This window comes from Herpailurus yagouaroundi, unplaced genomic scaffold, assembly GCF_014898765.1.
Source record: "Herpailurus yagouaroundi ecotype Mexico unplaced genomic scaffold, PumYag 163, whole genome shotgun sequence".
Taxonomy (NCBI): Eukaryota; Metazoa; Chordata; class Mammalia; order Carnivora; family Felidae; genus Herpailurus; species Herpailurus yagouaroundi.
This window is the reverse complement of record NW_024412404.1, coordinates 37,059,403-37,082,207: the sequence shown is the minus strand read 5'-3', so window position 1 is coordinate 37,082,207 and position 22,805 is coordinate 37,059,403. Positions and strand designations below refer to the sequence as shown.

Genomic DNA, 22,805 nt, shown 5'->3' with positions numbered 1-22,805 from the left:
TAGCAGTAGTTTGCTTGTTTTCATTACTGTATACAGTTGGATATTGTATTATTTCATGATACCAATATAGCACAATTTATTTATCCACTCTGCTGTTGATGTATATGACATCATTTCCAATATTTGGCTATTATGAACATTACCATATATGTCTTTTATGCATATAAGTATACATCTCTGTAGAGTATATACCCAGAAGTGAATTGGACTACAGAAAAGGCATACGTTCAGTTTTACTAGAAACCACCACACAAAAGTGGGCGTATCAGTTGCTCCTCCCTCCAGTCGCATATGTGGCCAGTGGCTCCACATCCTGACCAATGTTGAGTATTGCTAGTCTTTCTAATTTCAGCCATTCTGGTAGGTGCATAGTAGCACTTCATTGTGGGTTTAATTTGCATTTCTCTGTTGATTAATGAGATTAAGCATCAGTTATTAGCATCCATATGTTAATTGGCCATTTGAATATTCACTTTGGTGAAGTGCCTGTTCAGGTCTCTTGCCCATTCTTATTGGATTGTCTGCCTTGTTCTTAGATGTGTAGGATTTCTTTATATACTCTGCCATACTTTGTTAGTTTTAGGTATTGCAAATATCTTCTCTCACTCCTGCTTGCCTCTTAGTGCTCATTGTGGTGTCTTTTTTGTGAGCAGAATTTCTTACGTTTAGTGTACTCTAGTTTATCAATCTTTTCCTTTACGGTTACTTCTGTGTCTCATCAAATAAGCTACCATGCCATGGAAACTTGTGCAGATCACTTCACCTTTTCTGTACTTGGCAAAATGAAGAGTTGGCTCAGATATTCCAATGAAAATTGGCTTACAGATATTTTGAATTTTACACATCAGTAAACTTTTTTTTTTCTAGAGAGAGTGCAAGTGAGCTGGGGCAGAGAGAGCAAAATCCCACGAGGGGCAGAGAGAGAGGGAGAGGGAGAGAGAAGCAGGGCTCACTGGAGGCAGGGCATGAGATTACCCAAATTGGGGCTCGTGCTTACATGATGTGGGACTCTAACTCATGAACCATGAGATCATGACCTGAGCAGAAGCCAGATGCTTAATAACTGAGCCACCCAGGCGCCCAATAAACTTGTTTTTAAAAGAAGACCTGACATTGGGGCGCCTGGGTGGCTCAGTCGGTTAAGTGTCCGACTTCAGCTCAGGTCGCTATCTCGCGGTCCGTGAGTTCGAGCCCCGCGTCGGGCTCTGGGCTGATGGCTCACAGCCTGGAGCCTGCTTCCGATTCTGTGTCTCCCTCTCTCTCTGTCCCTTCCCTGTTCATGCTCTGTCTCTCTCTGTCTCAAAAATAAATAAATGTTAAAAAAATTAAAAAAAAAAAAAGAAGAAGACCTGACAAAAGTTTGTCGACTCTTCATTTTGGAAAATCATAGTGTTTGGGGTAAAAAAAAAAAAAAAAAAAGGAAAAAACCCTTCCATTTAGTCTCACTATTGCTTTGTAAAAGAAAGAGCATTTGAACATCAACATCACTGGATTGTACTTGCTTTACTGCAGAGCAGTAAAAGTATTGACCCTGACTGGCATGTGACCTATGACCTGTGATCTTGATGACCCCTCAGGTGTCTGCTTCTAGCTCCAACACTGCAGTTTCATGAATTTCATCCTGGCCTTCCCTTTACTCTCCATTCTTAGCTCTTTGGTTCTTGGACCAAAGCTCAACTTTTGGTACTTCTTAACTCCCCCAGAAATGTATGTTTTGAGCTTTGTGTTTCTATCTATGGGGTCAAAGACCAACTCAGTTTGGCTAAGTAAAGACTAATTACAGTTATTGGTATTTACATTTATCCTTGAATCAATGCCCAGCATGGAACCCAATGTGGGGCTTGAACTCATGACCCTGAGGTCAAGACCTGAGCTGAGGGGCACCTGGGTGGCTCAGTCGGTTAAGCATCAGACTCTTGATTTTAGCTCACGTCATGAACTCATGGTTTCTGAGATCCGGCTCCCCGCTGATCAACACAGACCTGCTTGGGAATCTCTCTCTCCCTCTCTCTCTGCCCCTCCCCTGCTCTCTCTCTCTTTCTCAAAATAAAATAAACATTAAAAAGAAAGACCTGAGACCCTATTGAACTTGTGCCCGTTTTAGTCCTCCCTCTTTCCTCCACAACACACACATTCATTCATTCAACAGTAATTTGTTGAGTGCCTACACTATTTTCCAGGTGCTCTTCCAGGTCCTAGGAGAGGAAGTGACAAGGACAAAACTTTTGTCTTCATGGAATTTATATGGTGGATCTATGTTTCTCACAAGCTACAGATCAGCTGCAATCAGCTGTGAGAACAATTTTGCAAAAGGATATTTACGAACAAAGGATGTATTTAGTCTGTTCAGCCTCCTATACCAAAATAGCATAGGGTTGATAGTTTATAAGCAACAGAAATTTATTTCTCACAGTTCTGGAGGCTGGAAGTCTAAGGTCAGAGTGCCAGCATGGTTGGGTGAGGGTCCATTTCTTGGTTCATAGCCAGCTCCTTCTTGCTGTGTCTTCACATGATGGAAGGACCAGGGATCACTCTTGAATCTTTTTGTAAGACACCAATTCTAGGGGTGCCTGGGTCTCCTGCCCTGTGCTAAGCATGGGGCCTCCTTGGGATTCTCTCTGTCTCTTTCTCTGCCTCTCTCTCACTTGTGTGTACACACACTCTCTCTCAAAATAAATTAAAAAAAAAAGACACCAAATTCCATTTAAGAGGGTTTCACTATCATGACTTAAATATTTCCCAAAGTCCAACCTTTGGGGTGTTATTTCCCCTAACACCATTGTCTTTGGGAGATAGGATTTCAACAGATGGAGTTTGCAGGGATCCAAACATTTAGACCAAAACCAGGGGGAAAATTCACACTGTACCAGGCAAAAGAAGCTGTATACAAAAACTTTGTCAACTTGTGCTTCATTCGGAAGATTGACTTATTGAAGTGTCTTTTTCAGTGGGAGCTAAACAATGTTTGTAAAATGAATGCATAAAGCCTAATCAGCAAAAAACAAAAACAAAAACAAAAACAAAAACAAAAACAAAACAAAACAAAAAACTCACCTGGGAGGCACCAGCCTGGCTCAGTTGGTAGAGTGTGCGACCCTTAATCTCAGGGTCCTGAGTAGTGAATTTAAGCCCCACGTTGAGTGTGAGACTACTTAAAAACAACAACAAAATAAACTCACCAGGATCCAGTCATAGTTTCACAAAATCAGGTTTGTTGATTTGGAGTGGGGGAGGGAATTCCGGAGGAATCTTGAAATGCTGCACCCCAAGACAAGGGAGGAAAGTATCTTTTTAAGGTTTGGGTTCCAGCTAAAAGATTTTGGAGAGGGTCGCAGGGGAGTGGAAATCAATGCAGGAGTGGTTGCTGGTTCTGACATTGGATTAGAAGAGAATAACGAGAGGGGACTGAGTGCTGCCATGAGGGAAGGTGGTTTTAGCAACTGGGTATCCCCAGTACTAAACGAAAATAACTAACTGGGTTTAGAGCATCACCGGCTGCTTTTTTTCTCGTTTGGGACAAAAGATTTCACTCATTCTGGTTTGGCCAGGTTTTGACTCTTTCAAAGAAATTTGTTTCCGCGCGTCACTTTCGAAATTAGATATTACAAAAAAATTATATAAATACACGTTTGTTTTTTAACCTGCAAAAGAATTCTAGTTTTATAAGGCCCACTCCGGTGGCCGAGAACCGTGGCCCTGGAGTAGAAGCCCCAGGGACTCCCTAGCTACCAACCTTCTCTGAGCAGCTCAGGGATTCTGAGCCTGGAGGCACTCTAAAACCGGATGTTGACTGTCTTGCCATAGTAACAGACGCAACTCCGGAAGTTACGTCAGAGAAAGAGGAAGTGAAGCCGTCTACGGGTCCACGTGGGTCCTGCGCGTGTTTCCAGGGTCCTGGTAGCCGGTGCTTTAATCTCGGTCCGGGTTTAGAAGACATGGGTCGTTCTGGGAAGTTGCCTTCCGGTGTCTCGGCCAAGTTGAAACGCTGGAAGAAAGGCCATAGTAGCGACAGCAACCCTGCCATCTGCCGCCACCGCCAGGCCGCCCGTAGCCGCTTCTTCAGCCGGCCCTCAGGTAGCGGGGTCGGGACCCCGGCACGCTGGCGGCGGGATTTTAGCGGGCCTGGGTCTGATGGTCTGGGCCTCTCAGGAGGCTCCGGGGTCCACGCATTGAACCTTTCTTCTCCTAGAACGTCGGATGTGTAGCCTGAAGTAAAGGCCCACTCTCCCCATTAGATGCGGAAACTGAGTCTTTAATAGGGAAACGACTAGCCCAGGGTTCCACGGGTGTCAAGAGTTGGGACTCGGCTATAATTAACTTTGAGTGTCTCTTTACAAAGTGCTTTCACAAAGTGCATTTACTTCCCAAGCCCCTGCGTGTTGTCCCCCACCCCGGTCGACTCCCATCGGCATATTATAACGTCGGGACGCGGGAGCAGAAACTTACCTGAAGGGTTCCGTATCTGGGTTTGCTAAGTTAAGGACGTAGGGTGGGCTGATGAGGCAGGCCATGTTCAGAATGAGTCTCTCGAGTTGGGGGCCTGGACTCTGGTAGTTTTTGTCGTATGGGTGGATCCTAGCCAAAAGGAGGTTCGGCTAGAAGTGGGGGCCTCACCCGTGCCTCCGGTTTTCAGGAAAAAGCGACCTGACAGTTGATGCGGTGAAGTTGCATAATGAGCTGCAGTCAGGGTCCCTGCGTCTGGGCAAAAGCGAAGCCCCTGAGACGGCCATGGAAGAAGAGGTGGCCCCCGCTCTCACGGAGAAGTCCTCGGCCACCTTCCTGAGCGGCCTCTCCGACTGCACAAATGTCACCTTCAGCAAAGTGCAACGCTTCTGGGAGTCCAACTCGGCTGCCCACAAGGAGGTAGGGGGGAGGGTTCAGGAGAACTCGGGATGGTGAGGAGGAGTCAGACTCAGTATCTTTATTTTCTTCCAGTGCTGGCTGGCTGCTGCCGGTGACAGCTGGTATTTTGGGATGATGCGTCATCTCTCCTGCCCTGTGTGTTCTCTACTTACTAGCTCTCCTAGGGCAGGTTCCACTTTCTGCTTTTGCCAACAACATCTCCCCTACTTAAGTGTAAAGTCCTTCAGGGTAGAAATATTTTCCAAATACTTATCTTGTCAACTATACCTAACACAGGACTTTTTACATGGAATAGTTTCAAGAAACATTTGTTGAGTAAATTAATGCTGAATAACAATGGATAGGAAATATTTTATCTAACAAGAGCTACATGTTATTTGTCGTTTTTAGTTAATACTTTTAAATTATACGTATTTATATTCACTTTAAATTGAAAGATGTCAAAATTATAAATGGTACCAAAGTGAAGTGAGTAGAATAAAATGTGAAAGTTGTTCTCCCCACTTAATTCCTTCGTGGTAGTTACTGTTGATGGTCATCATGTATCTACCTGGCCCAGCACTGTCCAACAACACTTAATTGTGAATTTTTTAGTAGCCATGTTAAAAGAAAGTAAAAAGAAGCAAATGAAATTAACCTTAATAATACAGTTATTATATGTAAAGTATTATCATTTCACCATATAATCAATATAAAATGAGATGATTTGGGGTCCTGGGTAGCTCAATCGGTTAAGCATCTGACTCTTGATTTTGGCTTGGGTCATGCTCCTGTGGTTTGAGCCGCGCATAGAACTTGGGGTTCTCTCTCTCTCCGCGCCCCCCACCGCTCCCCCCACGCCCCTTCACTGCTCACACACACACCTCTCTCTTAAATAAACATTAAACAAGATAGAATAAAATGAGATGATTTGCATTATCTTTATCATATTAAGTCTTCAAAATCTAGAGTATATATTACCCTTACATCTCCATTTGGATGCTAAACCTTCTTTGGAAGTACTTGATTTCATCCTAAAATTTACAATCACAAAAGTAGGTTCATATTTCCAAGTTCTAAATCTATATTTTCATAAAACTTATAGACGCAAAAGTAGATCCATGTATCTAAGTTGTTTTAAATCTGTATTTTCCGATAACTAAAATACTTATTTTGAAATTTAATTTATTAAAATATTAAGATTAAAGATTCAGTTCTTCAGTCACACTAGCCATGTTTCAAGTGCTCAGTAGCCTCTTGTGAACATTACTGTCCTAGACTTTTGTGTATATTTTTTACCCACATTTTGTTAGGTTTACAGATCATATTTTATTTTTATTGTTATTTTTTGAAGGCTTTATTTATTTTTGAGAGAGAGAGAGAGAGAGAGAGAGGGAGGGAGTAAGCACACAAGTGGGGGAGGTGCAGAGGGAGAGGGGGATAGAGGATCAGAAGCAGGCTCCGCACTGACAGCAGAGAGCCTGATGCGGGGCTCGAACTCACGAACTGCAAGATCATGACCTGAGCTGAAGTCGGATGCTCAACCAGCTGAGCCACCCAGGCGCCCCCGCCCCCTGATTATACTTTATATGCCGTGTTCTGTGGTTTTTTCCCCACTGAACAGTATTTCTAAATTAATGTAGTGTTTTCCTCACTCTTTTCAGTAGTTGTGTAGTATTTGAGTCTATCATTATTTACCATGTAGTGATAGTACTTTATTAATCCTCTGTTGATGGCTGCTGTATCGTTCCAGTTGGTTGCTGCAGTGAACACGCTTGTGCATAAACATTTGCAATTTTCTGCAGGTGTTCCTGTAAGAGACCCGAGTCCTAGAGGTGGAATTTTGGCAAACATGTCTGAGTCTGCCTGTTTGCTAGGCCTCATGGTGTGTACCCCTGGCTCTGATTGCAGCTCATCTTGTCTTGTCTACCTGTAGGCTTTGTCAGGAGAACAGTTTGTGAGGGAACAAGGAAAAGAGGCCAGTCTCCGGACAGGCTTAGATCTAAATAGATGTCATAAGTGCCTTCTCCCTCCCGTGCAGATCTGTGCTGTTCTGGCCGCTGTCACTGAGGTGATTCGCTCCCAGGGAGGGAAGGAGACAGAGACTGAGTACTTTGCTGCACTGGTGAGTGGGTGTGACTTGGGAATGGGTGTTCACAACAACAGGTGACTCGAGCCGTAGGGAGGAGAAGGGTGCTCCTGGTGTGTGGAGATCAAGCAGGACATCCTTGAATAGGGGAAAGTGCTTCAGGAGCGTCTGGCTGGCTCAGCCAGAAGAGCATGCGACTCTTGATCTCGGGTCGTGAGTTTCAGCCCTATGTTGGACCGAGAGATGAACCAAACAAACAAAAAACAAATAACCAAAAAAAAAAAAAACACATCAAAAGTGCTGTCATTCTCGGGGGTTTGATAAGGCTGATGCTATTTGCTACACTGTCATTCTAGAACAAGAATCCACTACTCTGGTGGTGGTTGTTGGTGAAGTGTGGCCAGGGGTGGGGCAGGGTTAGGGGGCCAAGACCTTTGTGTGGGGCTAGGCTATCAAAATTATTTCTATACTAATACTAGAACATGATTTGCCTTTTCATCTCATTCTTTCATGAGTGTAATGTGGAGTTTTCTGGAAGTTACAGCCTGCCTGATGATATTATTCTGACAGCTAATTGTGCTTGCGTATGCTTGTATTTTAAAATGTTCTGGGTTTTAATTTTTAATATGGTAAGTATCAGTAATATAACCTATGTAAACAAAACCTCTTTGGGGAATTCTCCAAAAATGTTAAGCGTGTAAAAGTTTGAGAACCACTGCTGGAATAGGAGTTGGCAGACTACAGCCCATGGGAATAACCTGAGCCATGGCCTGTTTCTGTACAGCCTTAGAGCTGAGAATGGTTTTCACATTTTTAAAGGATTGTTCAAATACAGAAGAATATACAACAGAGACCGTATATGGCCTGCAAAGCCTAAAATATTTATTACCTGGCCCTTTACAGAAAAAGCCTTCCAGCCCCTGCTCTAGAGTAATGAAATAAATTAGATAGCAATGTATGGTTTCTATCACGTGCCAGGCATGTTGTGATTTACTTATATTAATTCGGTGAAACCTCACAACTTACTATCTCTATTTTACAAATAAGGGTCCTGAATCACAGAAAGGTTCAATTGCTAGCCTAAATCACACACTGGCAAAGGTGGGATTTGAACCTCTGACACCAGCGTTCTTGGTCAGAACCATTCTGCTGGGCATACGGTGTCCTCAGCACCCCATTTGCCCCAGCTTACACATTTCCCATTCGTCCCCTGTGGTCTGGCCCTCAGATGACAACAATGGAGGCAGTGGAGTCCCCTGAGTCTCTGGCTGCTGTTGCTTACCTGCTGAACCTTGTCCTGAAGCGGTGAGTTCTGGCTCTGGTTTGAATCCCAAGTCGCTTACGGAGAAAGGAGTGCAGGCAGGAGGAACAGGATGAGGGAATTGTTAAAAAGAACAAGAGGGGTGCCTGGGGGGCTCAGCATCTGACTCTTGATTTTGGTTCAGGTTGTGATCTCACGGTTCATGGGATCAAGCCTCACATCGGGCTCTGTGCTAGGCCATGGAGCCTGCTTAAGATTCTCTCTCCCTCTCTCTCTGTTCCTCTCCTGCTTGTGCCCATGGGCATGTTCTCTCTCTCTCTCTCTCTCTCTCTCTCTCTCTCTCTCTTTCAGCAAAAAAAAAAAGACCAGGACCTTAAGTATCAGGTGGCATTCTGATGAGGCTCCCAGGGTGGCTCAGGATGTTGTACACAGAGTGTGAGCGCTGGTGCCTGGGAAGGGGGTGGCCCTGCCCAGTGAGTGGGGCCGGAGGCACGGGCTGGGATGTTGGCACCAGGATACCTGGAGGCTTGCAGGTAGGGGAGGAGGTGAGGAGAGGATTGAGGTGAGCTAGTAAGGGCCCACCTTGTGGGTAGAGAGAATGGGTAGTGAAGAAGGTGCGGAGGCACAGAGTTCAGGTGCCATGGAAAGCACACTGAACTGCTCACTTGCTGAATTATTGGGCCAGCACTGCCTCCTGTCTAGCTTCCTCCTTCAGACCCGGGCTGGGCCTGCACCAGCTGCTTTAGGAGGCCCCTTGGGGTTCCGACCATTTCTCTTCTCTCCCCACAGTGTGCCCAGCCCCGTGCTCGTTAAGAAGTTTTCTGATACCTCCAAAGCCTTCATGAATATCATGTCAGCTCAGGCCAGCACTGGCTCCACCTCTGCCCTCCGATGGGTTAGTGTCTGGGTCTGTTTCCCCTCTGCCATCTTCCAGAGCCCCACAGGTTTGGCTGAAGCTTGGATACTCCCTGGGTGGGGCGGCGGAGGGAGGATATAGGCACTATGTGGACCTCAGATGGATCCCCGTGCAATTTTCTGGAATTGATGAAAACCTGGGCTCTTTCCCCACCTGGCTGAAGCGGGTGAAGCTGACAGACTCTGACTCTCCTTTCAAGGTCCTCTCCTGCCTGGCCACCCTTCTGAGGAAGCAGGACCTGGAGGCCTGGAGCTACCCTGTGACCCTGCAGGTGTACCATGGGCTGCTGAGCTTCACAGTGCACTCTAAGCCCAAGGTGAGGCTGCTGGGCCCCCAGAACATGGAAGGGGGATGCGGTGGCCACTCTGGTAACTGCGCTGGGGCTGGTCTGTCTGAATGGGATTGGGGAGGTTGCCCTGAGGACCGGTTTCTTGCCTGGATGTTCTACTTTTTGCCTCTGACGCCTTATTTGCTTAGCTCTAGAACGTGAGGGGCAGTTCCTTGTCCTACAGGAGGGATGCTCAGTGTCCGGCCCTCCTGAGTCTCTGCTGCCTCGCTGGTCAGTGACCAGTTTAGCTGCAGTGGCAGGAAGGGGCAGAGTGGGGCTTTGGAGTCCCACAACCTCAGTTGGACACTGGATTTACTGCTTGTGCTGTGGTCTTGGGCAAGTTACTTAACCCGTCCCAGCCTCGGTTTCCTAGCTATAGAGTAGGGATAGTAATACCATCCTTGCTGCAAGGGCGTGTGGAGACTCCAGTGTCCCTCTCAGGCTGGCGCAGTTCCTGGCTTATAGCAGGCACTCAGTAAATGGTGGTCAGCCACTCCGTTCCCTCCTGAAATTTAGGGCAGGGAGTACATAATAGTAGCAACAGTCTGTGATCACTCAGTGCTCAGCACACCATCCCAGGTAGGCTAACGCCTCTTTCCCTGTGTGTACATGGTGCTCTTTCCCTCACTTTCCTCAGGTCTCTGCTGAAATGTCACTTCACTGCAGTGACACTTTCCTGACCACTGTATAAAAAGTAACAACCCTTGCTGTATGGTCTGCAAAGTACTTTTACCTTCTGGTGTATGTTTGTTTTCTGTCTCCCAAGTACAGTTGTGAGTCGTTTGTTCCGGTCAGAGCCAGACTGCCAGCTCCGAGCACAGTGCCTGGCTTGATGCACACTTGGTATTGCCGGGTGACTGGCTGAGTAAGCGAATCCCTGTAGCAAAGATGAGAACACTGAAGCTCAGAGATGAAGCGTTTGGCTTGCTCAAGGCCATTTGCTGAGTTAGTGGGAGAGCGGGGATTGGAGCCGAGGTTTGTCTCATTCCCCAGCTCAGGAGTCTGCGCACAGGAAGGCCTGGGCACAGCATCGGCCATGTAGGAGGCATGCCATCAATGCTTGTCGGTTGGTTGTGACAAGCACCGAAGCTGCTGGTTGAGTGCTGACCCGGCCCCAGCCCCAGCCCCTTTTCCTTGCCCCTCAGATCCGGAAAGCTGCCCAGCATGGAGTGTGCTCGATCCTCAAGGGTAGCGAGTTCATGTTTGGTGAAAAAGCCCCTGCCCATCATCCTGCTGCCATTTCCACCGCCAAGTTCTGCGTCCAGGAGATTGAGAAGTCTGGAGGTGGGAACCAGGTTGACAGCAGGGTGGATGGGGGTGGAGGACGGGGCTCGCCGTGGAGAGTGGGCTGGAGGCTCAGCCCCCTCTTGTGTGCCAGGCTCCAAGGAGGCCACCACCACGCTGCACCTGCTGACGCTGCTGAGGGACCTGCTCCCCTGCTTCCCAGAAGGCCTGGTGAAGAGCTGCAGCGAGACTCTCCTCAGGGTCATGACCTTGAGCCATGTGGTGAGCTCAGCCCAGGAGCCAGAGGAGCATGCCGGGGTGGGGGGCTTAGCTTCAGACCTGGGCCCCTGGTGCTGATGCTTGGGAACTTGCTGCTCAGGCCAGAAGCAGGGCCTAGGGTCTCCCTATCCCAACCCTGCTCTTACCTACAACCAAGGACCCCAGCCATCGCTGGTGTCGGATAGACCAGGCTCTCTTCACGGTCCTGGTCCCGTTGGGAGCTGGCCTCAGGGAGCAGGTCAGGGGAAGGGAGAGCTGTGGTAAGGCTGGTACGGCGCCAGCCCTCTCCCGGCTTGAGCTCTGTTTCAGTCACAATCGCGGTTCTTTTTTCTTTCTTTTGCTTATTTACTAACAGATCCGTATAGTGGCTTTAAAGATGCAGAAAACGATTCTCTGCATTTCTGTCACGCTGGCAGAATTCTGTTAATCTTTATGTATCCTCTTGTAGCATTTGTTCGCATGTGTGTTTTAAAGTTTGCGTCACATAAATCACACGATCATTGTTTAAAAGGAAAAACTCATTCTGAACAACTTGCTGTGTATCCTTTCAGACTTTTTTTGGATAAACCAACACAGATAAAAACATGAAAATACAGGCATAAATTATAGTGTGTACACCACTTATAGTCTGCTTTTGTAGCCTATTATGTTAAAAATATTTTATGTTTCTCTGTTAACTTTGTTTAAATTATTTCAAAACTTTCAGTGGTTGCCACGCCTTCCTGAAGTGACAGTACTCTGAGTGTGCAGGTGTGGGGGGCATGCTCGAGGTCTGGGCCCTGGGTCTCCCTCTAGCCCAGCTTCTAGAGTAGGAGGTTGAGGAGCCCAGGGCAGCCATGGGCTTTGCGGTTCCCCACTAAGCCTACGTGTCCTCTCCAGCTGGTGACAGCCTGTGCCATGCAGGCCTTTCATAGCCTCTTCCACGCCAAGCCCGGCCTGGGCACCCTGTCAGCAGAGCTCAACGCCCAGATCATCACGGTGAGGCCTGATGGTGGAGGGGCATTGCAATGCTGGGGCGTGGGGAATGGGGGAGACGTTACTTGTCTACAGAGTGAGGTTGAGTGGGCTGGATGGGCTGCCCCAGAGGAGGAGGCCAGTAGATGAGCAGACAGGAGGCAGGCATCCAGGAGACTGGCCACCAAAGCCACATCAGTGTCCACAGGAGCTGTGGGCCCTGACTCTTCACTTACTTAATAAACTATTTCAGTATTGTGTCGTGGTATAACCCACACCTTGAACAGAAGCTCTCGAACTTAGGGATCCCTGTATGGATTTGAGGAAGGAGGGCATAAACACCCCCCAAATTATTTGCAAAATGTGCATTATTCGCCCATGCACTTTTCCAGAGAAGGGCTCTGGGGCTTTTGTGAGATCCATAAGGTTGTGTGACCCAAGTTTTACTCAACTGCTTCTAGAGACTTTGATCTCATAGGAGCAGAACTGGAAGGGCTTCATGGAGTCCAGAAAGGCAGGACCTGGGAAAGCTAAGGGGGCTGTGAGTTCTAGGGCCACGTGTGCAGGCCTGTCACTGGGACGTGCTAGTGTGTGGGGATGGGAAGGGGTCATTGTCATTAGGCTGCTGTTAACACACTTGCTCAGTCATCTGCTTATTCTCCGTCCCATCTCTAGGCCTTATATGACTATGTTCCCAGCGAGAATGACTTACAACCCTTGCTGGCCTGGCTTACGGTCATGGAAAAAGCCCACATCAACCTGGTCAGGTAGGGGTGCGGTGGAGGGGTGTCCTAGGACCTCCAGCTAGGCTACCTGCTCTGCCGTACAGATGGGAGGGACGTGAGCCAGGAGCTGGAGAAGGATGGCGACATCTCCTTGTTGAGTGTGCTACAGACCAGCTCTTGTGGTTGCGAGGCACAGGGCAGGATGGTGTGGCCTGTGTCAGCTAGAGCCAGTGCTTTCCTCCCCGAGCAGTTATGAGCGAGCTCTGAGGGGCAACAAGATGGCTGAGAGCACCACACTAGGGTGCCGGGAGTGCCTGAGTTCCATCCTGGTTCTTGTCAGCCCCTGAGTCCTGTGTAGCTGGTTTCCTTCTCACACGATCTTGTCCACTTTCTGTGGCTTCACCCCTGTCCCCACCTAGGTTAATGGTCCCCTCCTCTGGGGTTCATGGTCCTGCATACCCAGTTTCTGCTGTGTGTCTATTATGATATATTTGAGCTTGGCCACTTCATAGTAGCTACTCGACACTCCACTGTTCCAGAATAAGGAGAGAAAATAAGTGTATCAGTTGGTGACTTACGTTTTACCTGGAACAAGGGTCTCTGAGTCCTGGTGGAGTGTCTTCACCATGCTATGTCTGTCCTCTGTCCACTGAGGGGTTCCTATCTCCCGCTCGCTCTCAGGCACCATGCTGAGTGCTTGGCATCCTTGCTTCCTGTCACCCATCACAGCCACCCTGGGAGGAAGGGCTTAGCCTGTCTCATGAGGCTGACCCAGAAGCACTGTGAGGTAGCTAGTCACGCTGCTCCTGAGGAGCAAAGGCAGGTCTCCAGCCCACGTCCTTTTCCCACACCATTCATCTTTTACCTGGAAATTCTGGAAAGTAGCAAAATAGCTTTGCAGTCCACTTCTCCATATTAATCTTACCAGGAGGCCTCCCACAGTTGTGCCATGATATGCTTCCCAGGCTATTTGTTATAATGCTATAGGTAATGACAACCCTAGAAACCAAGAAATAACCTAAATGTGCCCCCCGAGGGGACTGTTCACTATACAGTGAAATACTATGCAGCCGTTAGAAATTACCAAAGTAGATATGCGCATGCTGACATAGAAAGACCCCTAAGACACATCATGAACAGCGTGGATGGTAGGACTCTGCACACTCTGGAGCAAGACTTAGCAGGATGTGAATCCTGACGCCCTCTCTTACTAGCGGAGTGGCCTTGGGCAAGTTACTTGATTTTTCTGTGCCTTAGTTTCCTTACTTATAAAACGGGAATGGTAATGGGAATTAATCTCAGTGGTTGCAAAGATTAAGTGAACAAATGTGTGTTATATCCGTGCTTGGCATATGAAAAGTGGTAGGTAGATGTTAGCACATGTCATTACTTTATATGTTTGTATACGTATAACAACTTCTGGAAGAGTATTTGAGAAACCTAACCTTGATATTCCTCTGGGAAGTGCATCTGAAGGTCAGTCCAAAAGAAAGTTGTGATAATGGAAGCATGCTTTTTATTTTATACTCTGAAGACCTATTTGAGTTTTTCACCACATGTGGCTATTACTTGAATGACAGCACTTTTTAAAATTGCCCACTAGGGGCGCCTGGGTGGCGCAGTCGGTTAAGCGTCCGACTTCAGCCAGGTCACGATCTCGCGGTCTGAGTTCGAGCCCCGCGTCAGGCTCTGGGCTGATGGCTCAGAGCCTGGAGCCTGTTTCCGATTCTGTGCCTCCCTCTCTCTCTGCCCCTCCCTCGTTCATGCTCTGTCTCTCTCTGTCCCAAAAATAAATAAACGTTGAAAAAAAAAAAATTTAAAATTGCCCACTAAAAGGACCCTGTAGAACCCTGCAGATCAGTGACTGTCACTGGACCTGGGCTTCTGGGCCTTGAGGCCCAGGGCCAGGCTCCACAGAAGCCTTTTGTGTTGACAGACTGCAGCGGGACCTGGGGCTGGGCCACCTCCCTCGCTTTTTTGGAACTGCGACCACCTGCCTCCTCTCCCCACACTCACAGGTGGTGACGGCTGCCTCTCAGAGCCTTCAGGTACCCCCAGCCCCAGCTTTAGTGGGGGAAGCAGGGAGTGCAGAAGATTCTGCTGGCTGCCCTGTCTCTCCCAGAGCTCACCCTAGACCTCCAGCTGCGTCCTGGAGGGGAGGTTCTCGGCAGGGGGTGGGGGGGGTGGGCAGGATATCGGCCTAGAAGTGTCCAAAAGCAGTCACCTGGGAGGGCTTAGGGGCACTGGAGGCTGCTTTGGGTCAAACAGCTGTGGCCTCTTTTTGCAGGAGATCCTGAAGGAGTGTGTCGCTCCCCACATGGCCAGCATTGGCTCTGTGACTTCTTCGGCCTCAGGCCCTGCCCAGTATGTCGCCAAGATGTTCAGGTGAGAACGTAGCATCCGCGTTAGGAGGGAATAAGGTGTTCCTTGTAGAAAGTTCTGTGTAATGACAGGTGTTCCACTTGTCACTTGCTGTGGGCATGCGTGCAGTGCCAGAGCAGCTGCTGTGGATTCGAGCCCTGGCCACATTCTAGGGACCGTGATGTGGTGCTCATGAGTGTGGACTCTGGGCCAGTCATCCAGGGCAATGTGTAGACACCTCAGGATCCTTCGTGTCTAGATACCTCAGGATCCTCATCAAAGCTTACGAATGGAGGTGAGGATTAAATGAGGGAGTGTGTGGAAAGTTCTCGGAACTGTATCTGGCACATAGTTAAGCGCTCAGTTAATGAAAACTACAGCTAGTCCCTGTGGTACTGGGAGATCTGTACTGACCCTCAGTTTACAGGTGGGCCAGCTGAGGTCACCCAGCTAGGCAGTGGCAGCCTGACACAGAGCCCACTCTTATTCACACGCCCTGCTGCCCTCCACACCTGTGAGAGGAGCCATTCAGAGACATGGCCACTGACTGTCCTCACCCTCCCTGTGGGCAGTGAGGAGCCTCGGAGTACCACGTGGTCCTGGGAAAGTGGCTAGAGTCCTGGGTGTCTCCTCTGAGTCTGTCTGCTCAGCTCTAGGGTGTGATGCTTTGGGTCGTGCTACCTGTGAGGAAATAGGCCTGTTGCCTTTGGATGCATCTGTGATGAGGTTCCAGGCAAACCCAGAAATAGAACCACCCCAACCTCTAGCTCACCCCCCCCCCCCCCCCCCAAAAGGCCATTCTTTCCTAAAATCTCCAGGACCCTAGACTGGGAGATAGAGCCAGCCTGGTGCAGCTCTCCCCAGTGTGCCCAGACCATCTGTTCCTCCCCTGGCATCCCACCTTGGGTCAGACTGGGAAACCATGAGACGGTGACGGAGCATGGGCTTTGGAGGCCCAGTATGGCCACTGGCAGAGTAACCCTGGAAGCTTATTTCATCTCTCTGAGCCTCAGTTTCCCCACATGAAGATGGAAGAACTAATGTACCTCACAGAGTTTCTTTTTTTTTTTTTTTAATTTTTTTAATGTTTATTTCTGAGACAGAGACAGAGCATGAGTGGGGGAGGGGCAGAGAGAGAGGGGGACATAGAATCCGAAGCAGGCTCCAGGCTCTGAGTTGTCAGCACAGAGCCTGATGCGGGGCTCGAACTCACAGACTGCGAGATCATGACCTGAGCCGAAGCCGGATGCTCAACCAACTGAGCCACCCAGGCGCCCCTCACAGAGTTTCTTTAAGCAATAGGATTACATGAATGAAATTCAGCACGGGGACTGCTTCATAGATGCTAGTTTCCCCCTTGGGCTTTCCTGGAGCTCCACCCTTACTAGCCAGCCGGTGGTCTGTAGCCCCTGGTGTCAGCCATTGACTTCTTGGTTGGGGCCCAAGTGAGCACAGACTTGGCCCTGACTGCCTGCTCCCTTGGCAGGGCAGTGGAGGAAGGCCTGACGTACAAATTCCACGCGGCATGGAGCTCTGTCTTGCAGCTGCTGTGTGTCTTCTTCCAGGCGTGTGGGAGGCAGGCCCATCCTGTGATGAAGAAGGTGAGCTGGGGAGCCGCTGGGGCCAGGACACGAGGTGGTGACTGGGCTGTCGGACTGTGGGCTCCCAGAGAGGTCCTGTGTCTAGCACCTCTGCACTTTACCCCACTTTACACTCCCGATGGCGCCCACAGCAGGTGCCTAGTACTGTGTCTTCAGGAAGGTGACCGAGTCAACATGTGGGAAACAGAGGGGTAGGACCTCCCCCAGCCTCCTGTCAGGAGCTGCTCACTAGTGCTGGTTTGAGTGGATGGCTTTGAGGAGGGAACCAGTATGACTCTCTCACCCCTACCCACTATCTTTTTGTTTTTAATTCTCTAAATTTTCTATTACAAGGATTATAGTGTTTTAAGCAGCCTTAGGTCCCAGAGAGGTTATTACAGCTCACAGGAAACCACTTAAGGATAAGGGATTCCCCCAGGGATCCTCTCCAGCTCCAGGAGAGGGTAGGGGCCTCAGGTCAGGCCCCAGGCTCCTTAGCAGCAGCTCCCGGCCTCACGGGGCCTGCATCGACTCCCACCATTGCTGGTTGGAAGAAAGGAGCCACCCTGGGATGGCAGGGGCTTCCTCAAGAAGCCTGGCTCCTGATAGATCAGGTTGGCAAAAATGACTTCCTACAAGTGAGGCCCTGGGAGGCTCTGGGGGGCCAGAGGGCACAGCTCTGTCTTGAAGGGCAACCACCCCTCAGCGTCTGCTAATTTGCTAATTGTCACATGTAGGTATGCCTTTTTGCCTTTGCCAGAGTTTCCATTTTTCTTTCTTTTTTATTCTTTAAAAAAATTTTTTTAATGTTTATTTTATTTATTTTTAATTTCTTTTAATGTTTATTTTAGACAGAGAGAGAGACAGAGTACGAGCAAGGTAGAGGCAGAGAGAGAGGGAGACATAGAGTCTGAAGCAGGTTCCAGTCTCCGAGCTGTCTGCACAGAGCCTGACGCAGGGCTTGAACTCATGAACCATGAGATCGTGACCTGAGCTAAAGTCGGACGCTTAACCAACTGAGCCACCCAGGCACCCCTATTTTATTTTATTTTTTGAGAGAAAGAAAGAGAGAGAGAGAGAGACAGAGCATGAGTGGGGTAGAGCAGAGAGAGAAGGAGACACAGAATCTGAAGTAGGCTCCAGGCTCTGAGCTGACAGCAGAGCCTCACGTGGAGCTCGAACCCACGGACCATGACATCATGACCTGAGCTGAAGTCAGACACTTAACCAACTGAGCCACCCAGGCGCCCCCCACCCCCACTTAAAAAAATTTTTTTTTAATGTTTACCATTTTTCAAGATAAACTGGAAATCTACATTTGTACATGAAATCTGATTTTTATATGTTACAAATACAGAAATTTTTTTTTTGAAAGAGCATGTGCAAGCAGGGGAATGGCAGAGAGAGAGAGAGAGAGAGAGAGAGAGAGAGAGAGAGAGAATCCCAAGCAGGCCCCAAACTGTCAGTGTAGAGCCTGATGCAGAGCTCAGACTCATGAACTGTGAGATCCTGACCTGAGCTGAAACCAAGAGTCAGACACTTAACCAACTGAGCCACCCAGGCACCCCAGAATTTTTCTTTTTTTTTTTTTTTAATTTTAGAGAGAGAGCCAGTGAGGGAGAGGAGCAGGGGGTGAGAGACAGAGAGTCTTCAGCACCTCTGTGCTCAGTTCAGAGCACAACATGGGGCTCGATACCACGAACCTGGGATCATGACCTGAGCCAAAATTAAGAGCCGGATGCTTAACTAACGGAGCCGCCCAGGCGCCCAAGAATACAGAATATTTTAAAATCTTGGGGTTTGGGGAGAGGTCAGACTTCTCAACAGGTTAAATTTGGTTGTTGGTTTGTGATCTCTGACCTAGAGCTTAACCTGGACCCATGCTCCCGACCTCATCCTCTTAGAGACTTTGGCCCAGACTGAACTATGGGTGCCTGTTCTGTGAGCATGCCTTGATGTATATTCTCTCGTCTTTTGGCTCCAGTGCCTCCAGTCCCTGTGTGACCTGCGCCTCTCCCCCCACTTCCCTCACACGGCAGCTCTGGATCAGGCAGTGGGGGCTGCAGTGGCCAGCATGGGACCCGAGGTGGTTTTAGAGGCTGTGCCTTTGGAAATTGATGGCTCTGAGTAAGTGTGATCCTGTCTGGCTTTCTACGGGGCCCTGGGGTATTCAGCCAGCTCATTCTTCTCCAGCAGGGTGTTCACTCTCGGGGGTGAAGTCTGTGTGTATCACTTGGGGGTCAGCCAGAGAGGCCACGGCAGGGCTTGGGCTGCTCCTTGGCTCAGCAGGTGACGTGCTGCTGGGCATGCTGCCTTCTAGGATGTCACCTCCTCTTCACTGGCCCTTTTCTATGTCCTCCCAGAGAGAATCTAGATTTCCCGAGGAGCTGGCTGCTGCCTGTCATCCGGGACCACGTCCAGGAAACACGACTTGGTTTCTTCACCACCTATTTCCTGCCCCTGGCTACCACCCTGAAGAGCAAAGGTACGGGCCCCACCTGAGTCCTAGAGCCTTGACTGGAAGGAGCCAGGAAGGGCTCCTTGTCCAGCACCCCCAGCCCTGGGACACTGGGCAGCATCCCTCTGCCAAGCAAGTGGCCAGCCAATGCTTGAGGGCCTGCCTAAGGAGGCTGTCCCTCACTTTGCTTTGAGGCCTGGCCAGGTATGTTCTCTGTGGCAGGCTCACAATGGCTCCTTCTCTTGCTAAGGAAATAATTAGAGAAGTGCACACCGATTTATATATATGCAGGGCTGTTCCTAGTAGAAATCTGACACAACATACGTGTCCCTCAGCAGGGTTCTGGTGAATTTAGTCCCACTATGGGCCATGGCGCGGTCTTTGTGAGGAAAGGGAAACCTTGTGTGGGAACGGGCATGTTTAGTAGATGGTGAGTTGAAAGATTAGATTCAGATCTCAGCTTAGCCACACTATGGCTGGGTGACTTTGGGCAAGTTGATTTAATTCTTCTGGGTTTGCTCCTCATGAGTAAAATCAGGGCGATAATTGCCACGTGCAGATTAAATAAAAAAGTCACATACATACCTATTCTACAGCCTACCGCTTAGAAACCTTGTCAAGGTAAACTGGGTTTCAGAACATATATATATACAATACAGTCCTGTTTATTATGCTTTTAAAAGCGTGTATGTGTTTAAAGAAATATAAAAAAGTCAGAAGAAGTGATGACTATCCCTGGGGGAGTAAGATTATCAGGAGACATCCATTTCCTATTTTATGGGATTTCAATTTGTGGGGAGGGAGGAATCACCCAGATTCGTGTTTTCATTATTGGACTTTTGCTTTTGATAAAAATGAGGCCTGCTGGCGCAAAGGGTGCCCAAGGTCCCACTGTGTCCTTGTGTCACACTGCAGCAATGGACCTGGCCCAGGCAGGCAGGACGGTGGAGTCCAAGATCTATGATACGCTCCAGTGGCAGGTGAGGGGTCAGCCAGGGGGATGAGGGTTGGATGGTGCAGGGGCCTGAGTTGCTGGGCGTCACTGTCCTTTACCATCCCCCCTCCCCAGATCTGGACCCTCTTGCCTGGGTTCTGCACAAGGCCTACGGATGTGGCCGCCTCCTTCAAAGGGCTGGCGCGGACATTGGGCACGGCCATCAGTGAGCGTCCAGACCTGAGGGTCACTGTGTGCCAGGCCCTGCGCACCCTCATCACCAAGGGCTGTGAGGGGGGTATGTATGGGCTCTGGGGTTTGGGGCTAGTAGGGGAATGGTTGCAATGGCCCGGGTCCCCTGGCCTCCTCTACCTCACTGCCTGAACCATAGTGAATCCTCTGCAAGGACATGGGGCTTCTGCTGGGGACCCAAAGAGTTAGTAACACGCTGAAAGCTGTCCCTTTTCCCTCTACTGCCATTGTGCTGACATCTGCTGGGTGTTGTCCAGTTGGTGTTAAGGGCTTTAGTGGGTCGCTGGCTCTTGGCTGATGCACAGGACAGAGGAGCCATGGAGGAACATAGAGCATGGTGGCACCTTTTGTCCTGGAGAAGCCCCAAATCCGTAGGGTCCAGGTCCTGTCACGGGTCCTCCAAAAGGATGCCTCTGGGCTGTAGCCTCAGCAGCCCCTTTGGGGCAGGCTTGACTCCTGCCACTTGCATGCAAACTTTGGTCCTCCTGTCAGAGGCTGACCGTGCGGAGGTGAGCCGTTTTGCCAAGAACTTTCTGCCAATCCTCTTCAACCTGTATGGGCAGCCTGTGGCAGCCGGGGACACCCCAGCCCCTCGCCGGGCCGTGTTGGAAACCGTGAAAACGTACCTCACCATTACAGACCCTCAGGTGAGCTGGTGGAGGAGAGGGAGGAGCTGTCGGGTGAGTGAGGGCTGGGATGGGGGTGGTGGAAGGGCCTCACCCACAGGGCTCGTTTGGGCCTCTGCCACCTGCGAGACAGGCCACCAGATACCAGCGGTGGCTGGGTCAAGGCTTCTGAGTGGAGGGGGGCAGGGTTGGAGAAGAGAAAAGAATACAGTTCTGTGACCTGCTCCTGCTCTTTATTTCTCTCTTCACCCCCTCCCTCCTCTTCATCCCCTTGGGGGTGCCAGTTGGTGAACAGCTTCCTGGAAAAAGCCAGTGAGAAGGTGCTGGACTCTGCTAGCTCTGACTTCACCAGGTAAAATGCCCCACTTGAGTTGAGGCAGCCCAGGGAGCCAGAGGGTATGTCTAGCAGAAGCCCTATAGATTCTCTCTGGAATTATTTAGGAAAGTCTTGAGTTATTGAATGTCCCAGCTCTACCGTGAGACCTGTCTGGCTCCTCCTTCCTGGAGGGGCAGTATAGCCTCCTAGGGAAGGATAAGGACCCTGGTGACACATTGCCCAGGTTCAAATCCCAGCTCCACTGTTTAGAAGCTAAGTGACCTTGGACAGGTTACTTACCTACTCCGTGCCCTCTGTGTCCTCATCTGTGAATTGACCATGATAATAGTACCTCCAACAGGGTTGCCGTGAGGACTGAAGACTTTAAGACACATAAAGCACCTGGAACAGCATCTGGTACCTTACGGGTGCTGATTCGGTGGGAGCTGTGGTGATTGCTCACGGGCTCCTTCAGGACCCCTTTTCGTCCTCACTCTGACTTCTCCCACCTCCTCTGCTCCCAGTAGGTGTAAGACACTGATAGTCTGTGCCCTTCTCCAGCCCTTCTAAACCCATCCTTCGTCTCTTGCCCTGAGCAGATTGTCTGTCTTGGACCTGGTTGTGGCCTTGGCTCCTCACGCGGAGGAAGCTGCCATCAGCAAGCTGTACTCTACCATCCGGCCCTACCTAGAGGTGACACGTGCAGGCTGGAGTTGCACATGACCACACTTGGGGGAAGTGGGGGCTCTTTGGAAAGGCAGGACCTGTCTTCTCGTCTGGACCATACAGGCAGATACAGAAGTCCAGGGCAGGGCCACCTCAGCTCAGGAGAGGTGTCCTAGGGGGAATAACAGCTCCTTTGCAACAGCAAGGAGTTAGGGCAAGAAGGGGAGAAGAGAGCGCTGCAGCTGGAAAGGCGAGCGGGCACATGGCCTTGGTACATTCTGGGCATTGCAAGTTCTCCCTGCTGGATGAGCATTACTTGAGGCCAGTGAGTGGAACGGATTGGAAGGCTGGGGTGGCTTCTGTCCTTGCAGCGTCCTCTGCCTGACCCACAGCCTCTCACCGTCCATGCTCAGCCGGCCCTCTCCTCAGACCTCTTGAGCTCCAGAGGTGGGCTCAGGTTCTGAATTTCCCCAGTGCTGGTCACAGTTAATGGTGGCTGCTCTGTGACTGTAGTTGCACAGTGGCGTGTATATGTGTGTGTGTGGATGGGGTGGGTCGGGACCCCCAACCTCCCTTGCTCACCCATCCCTGACCACCATACACCCTCCCAGAGCAAGGCCCATGGGATACAGAAGAAGGCCTACCGAGTGCTGGAGGAGGTGTGTGCGAGCCCCCAGGGCCCTGGGGCCCGCTTCGTGGAGAGCCACCTGGATGATCTGAAGAAGACCCTGCTGGACTCGCTGCGGAGCACTACCTCGCCTGCCAAGAGGGTGAGGCCTCCAGGGCAGCCGCGCTCTGCCCACAGGACGATGGGTGACACCAGGAGAGGACCACCTCAGAGGGGCCTTTGGGGGCACAGGTGGGATTGAGGGGTCCTGACTTTTGTTCCGCCCTGCCCCACAGCCCCGTTTAAAGTGCCTCATACATATCGTGAAGAAACTCTCAGCTGAGCATGAGGAGTTCATCGCTGCCCTTGTCCCGGAGGTGAGGGGTG

The 22,805-nt window shown here is 49.9% G+C and overlaps 1 protein-coding gene across 1 annotated transcript in view; it reads left to right on the top strand.

Annotated features, from left to right (window-relative positions):
* Positions 1-3,846: 3,846 nt before the first annotated feature.
* The window catches only part of RRP12 (ribosomal RNA processing 12 homolog), a 29,446-nt gene continuing 10,487 nt past the window's right edge, over positions 3,847-22,805 (top strand). Inside the window, exons 1-22 of the mRNA XM_040486916.1 lie at positions 3,847-4,074; positions 4,634-4,863; positions 6,884-6,967; positions 8,160-8,236; positions 8,982-9,087; positions 9,308-9,424; positions 10,582-10,720; positions 10,815-10,942; positions 11,819-11,917; positions 12,569-12,660; positions 14,555-14,666; positions 14,906-15,003; positions 16,466-16,580; positions 18,544-18,686; positions 18,923-19,044; positions 19,933-19,997; positions 20,087-20,249; positions 20,696-20,850; positions 21,114-21,181; positions 21,745-21,838; positions 22,423-22,581; positions 22,715-22,802. Of these exons, the coding sequence (XP_040342850.1) occupies positions 3,936-4,074; positions 4,634-4,863; positions 6,884-6,967; positions 8,160-8,236; positions 8,982-9,087; positions 9,308-9,424; positions 10,582-10,720; positions 10,815-10,942; positions 11,819-11,917; positions 12,569-12,660; positions 14,555-14,666; positions 14,906-15,003; positions 16,466-16,580; positions 18,544-18,686; positions 18,923-19,044; positions 19,933-19,997; positions 20,087-20,249; positions 20,696-20,850; positions 21,114-21,181; positions 21,745-21,838; positions 22,423-22,581; positions 22,715-22,802 (2,593 nt within the window). The 5' untranslated portion in view covers positions 3,847-3,935. The remainder of the gene's footprint in view (positions 4,075-4,633; positions 4,864-6,883; positions 6,968-8,159; positions 8,237-8,981; positions 9,088-9,307; positions 9,425-10,581; positions 10,721-10,814; positions 10,943-11,818; positions 11,918-12,568; positions 12,661-14,554; positions 14,667-14,905; positions 15,004-16,465; positions 16,581-18,543; positions 18,687-18,922; positions 19,045-19,932; positions 19,998-20,086; positions 20,250-20,695; positions 20,851-21,113; positions 21,182-21,744; positions 21,839-22,422; positions 22,582-22,714; positions 22,803-22,805) is intronic.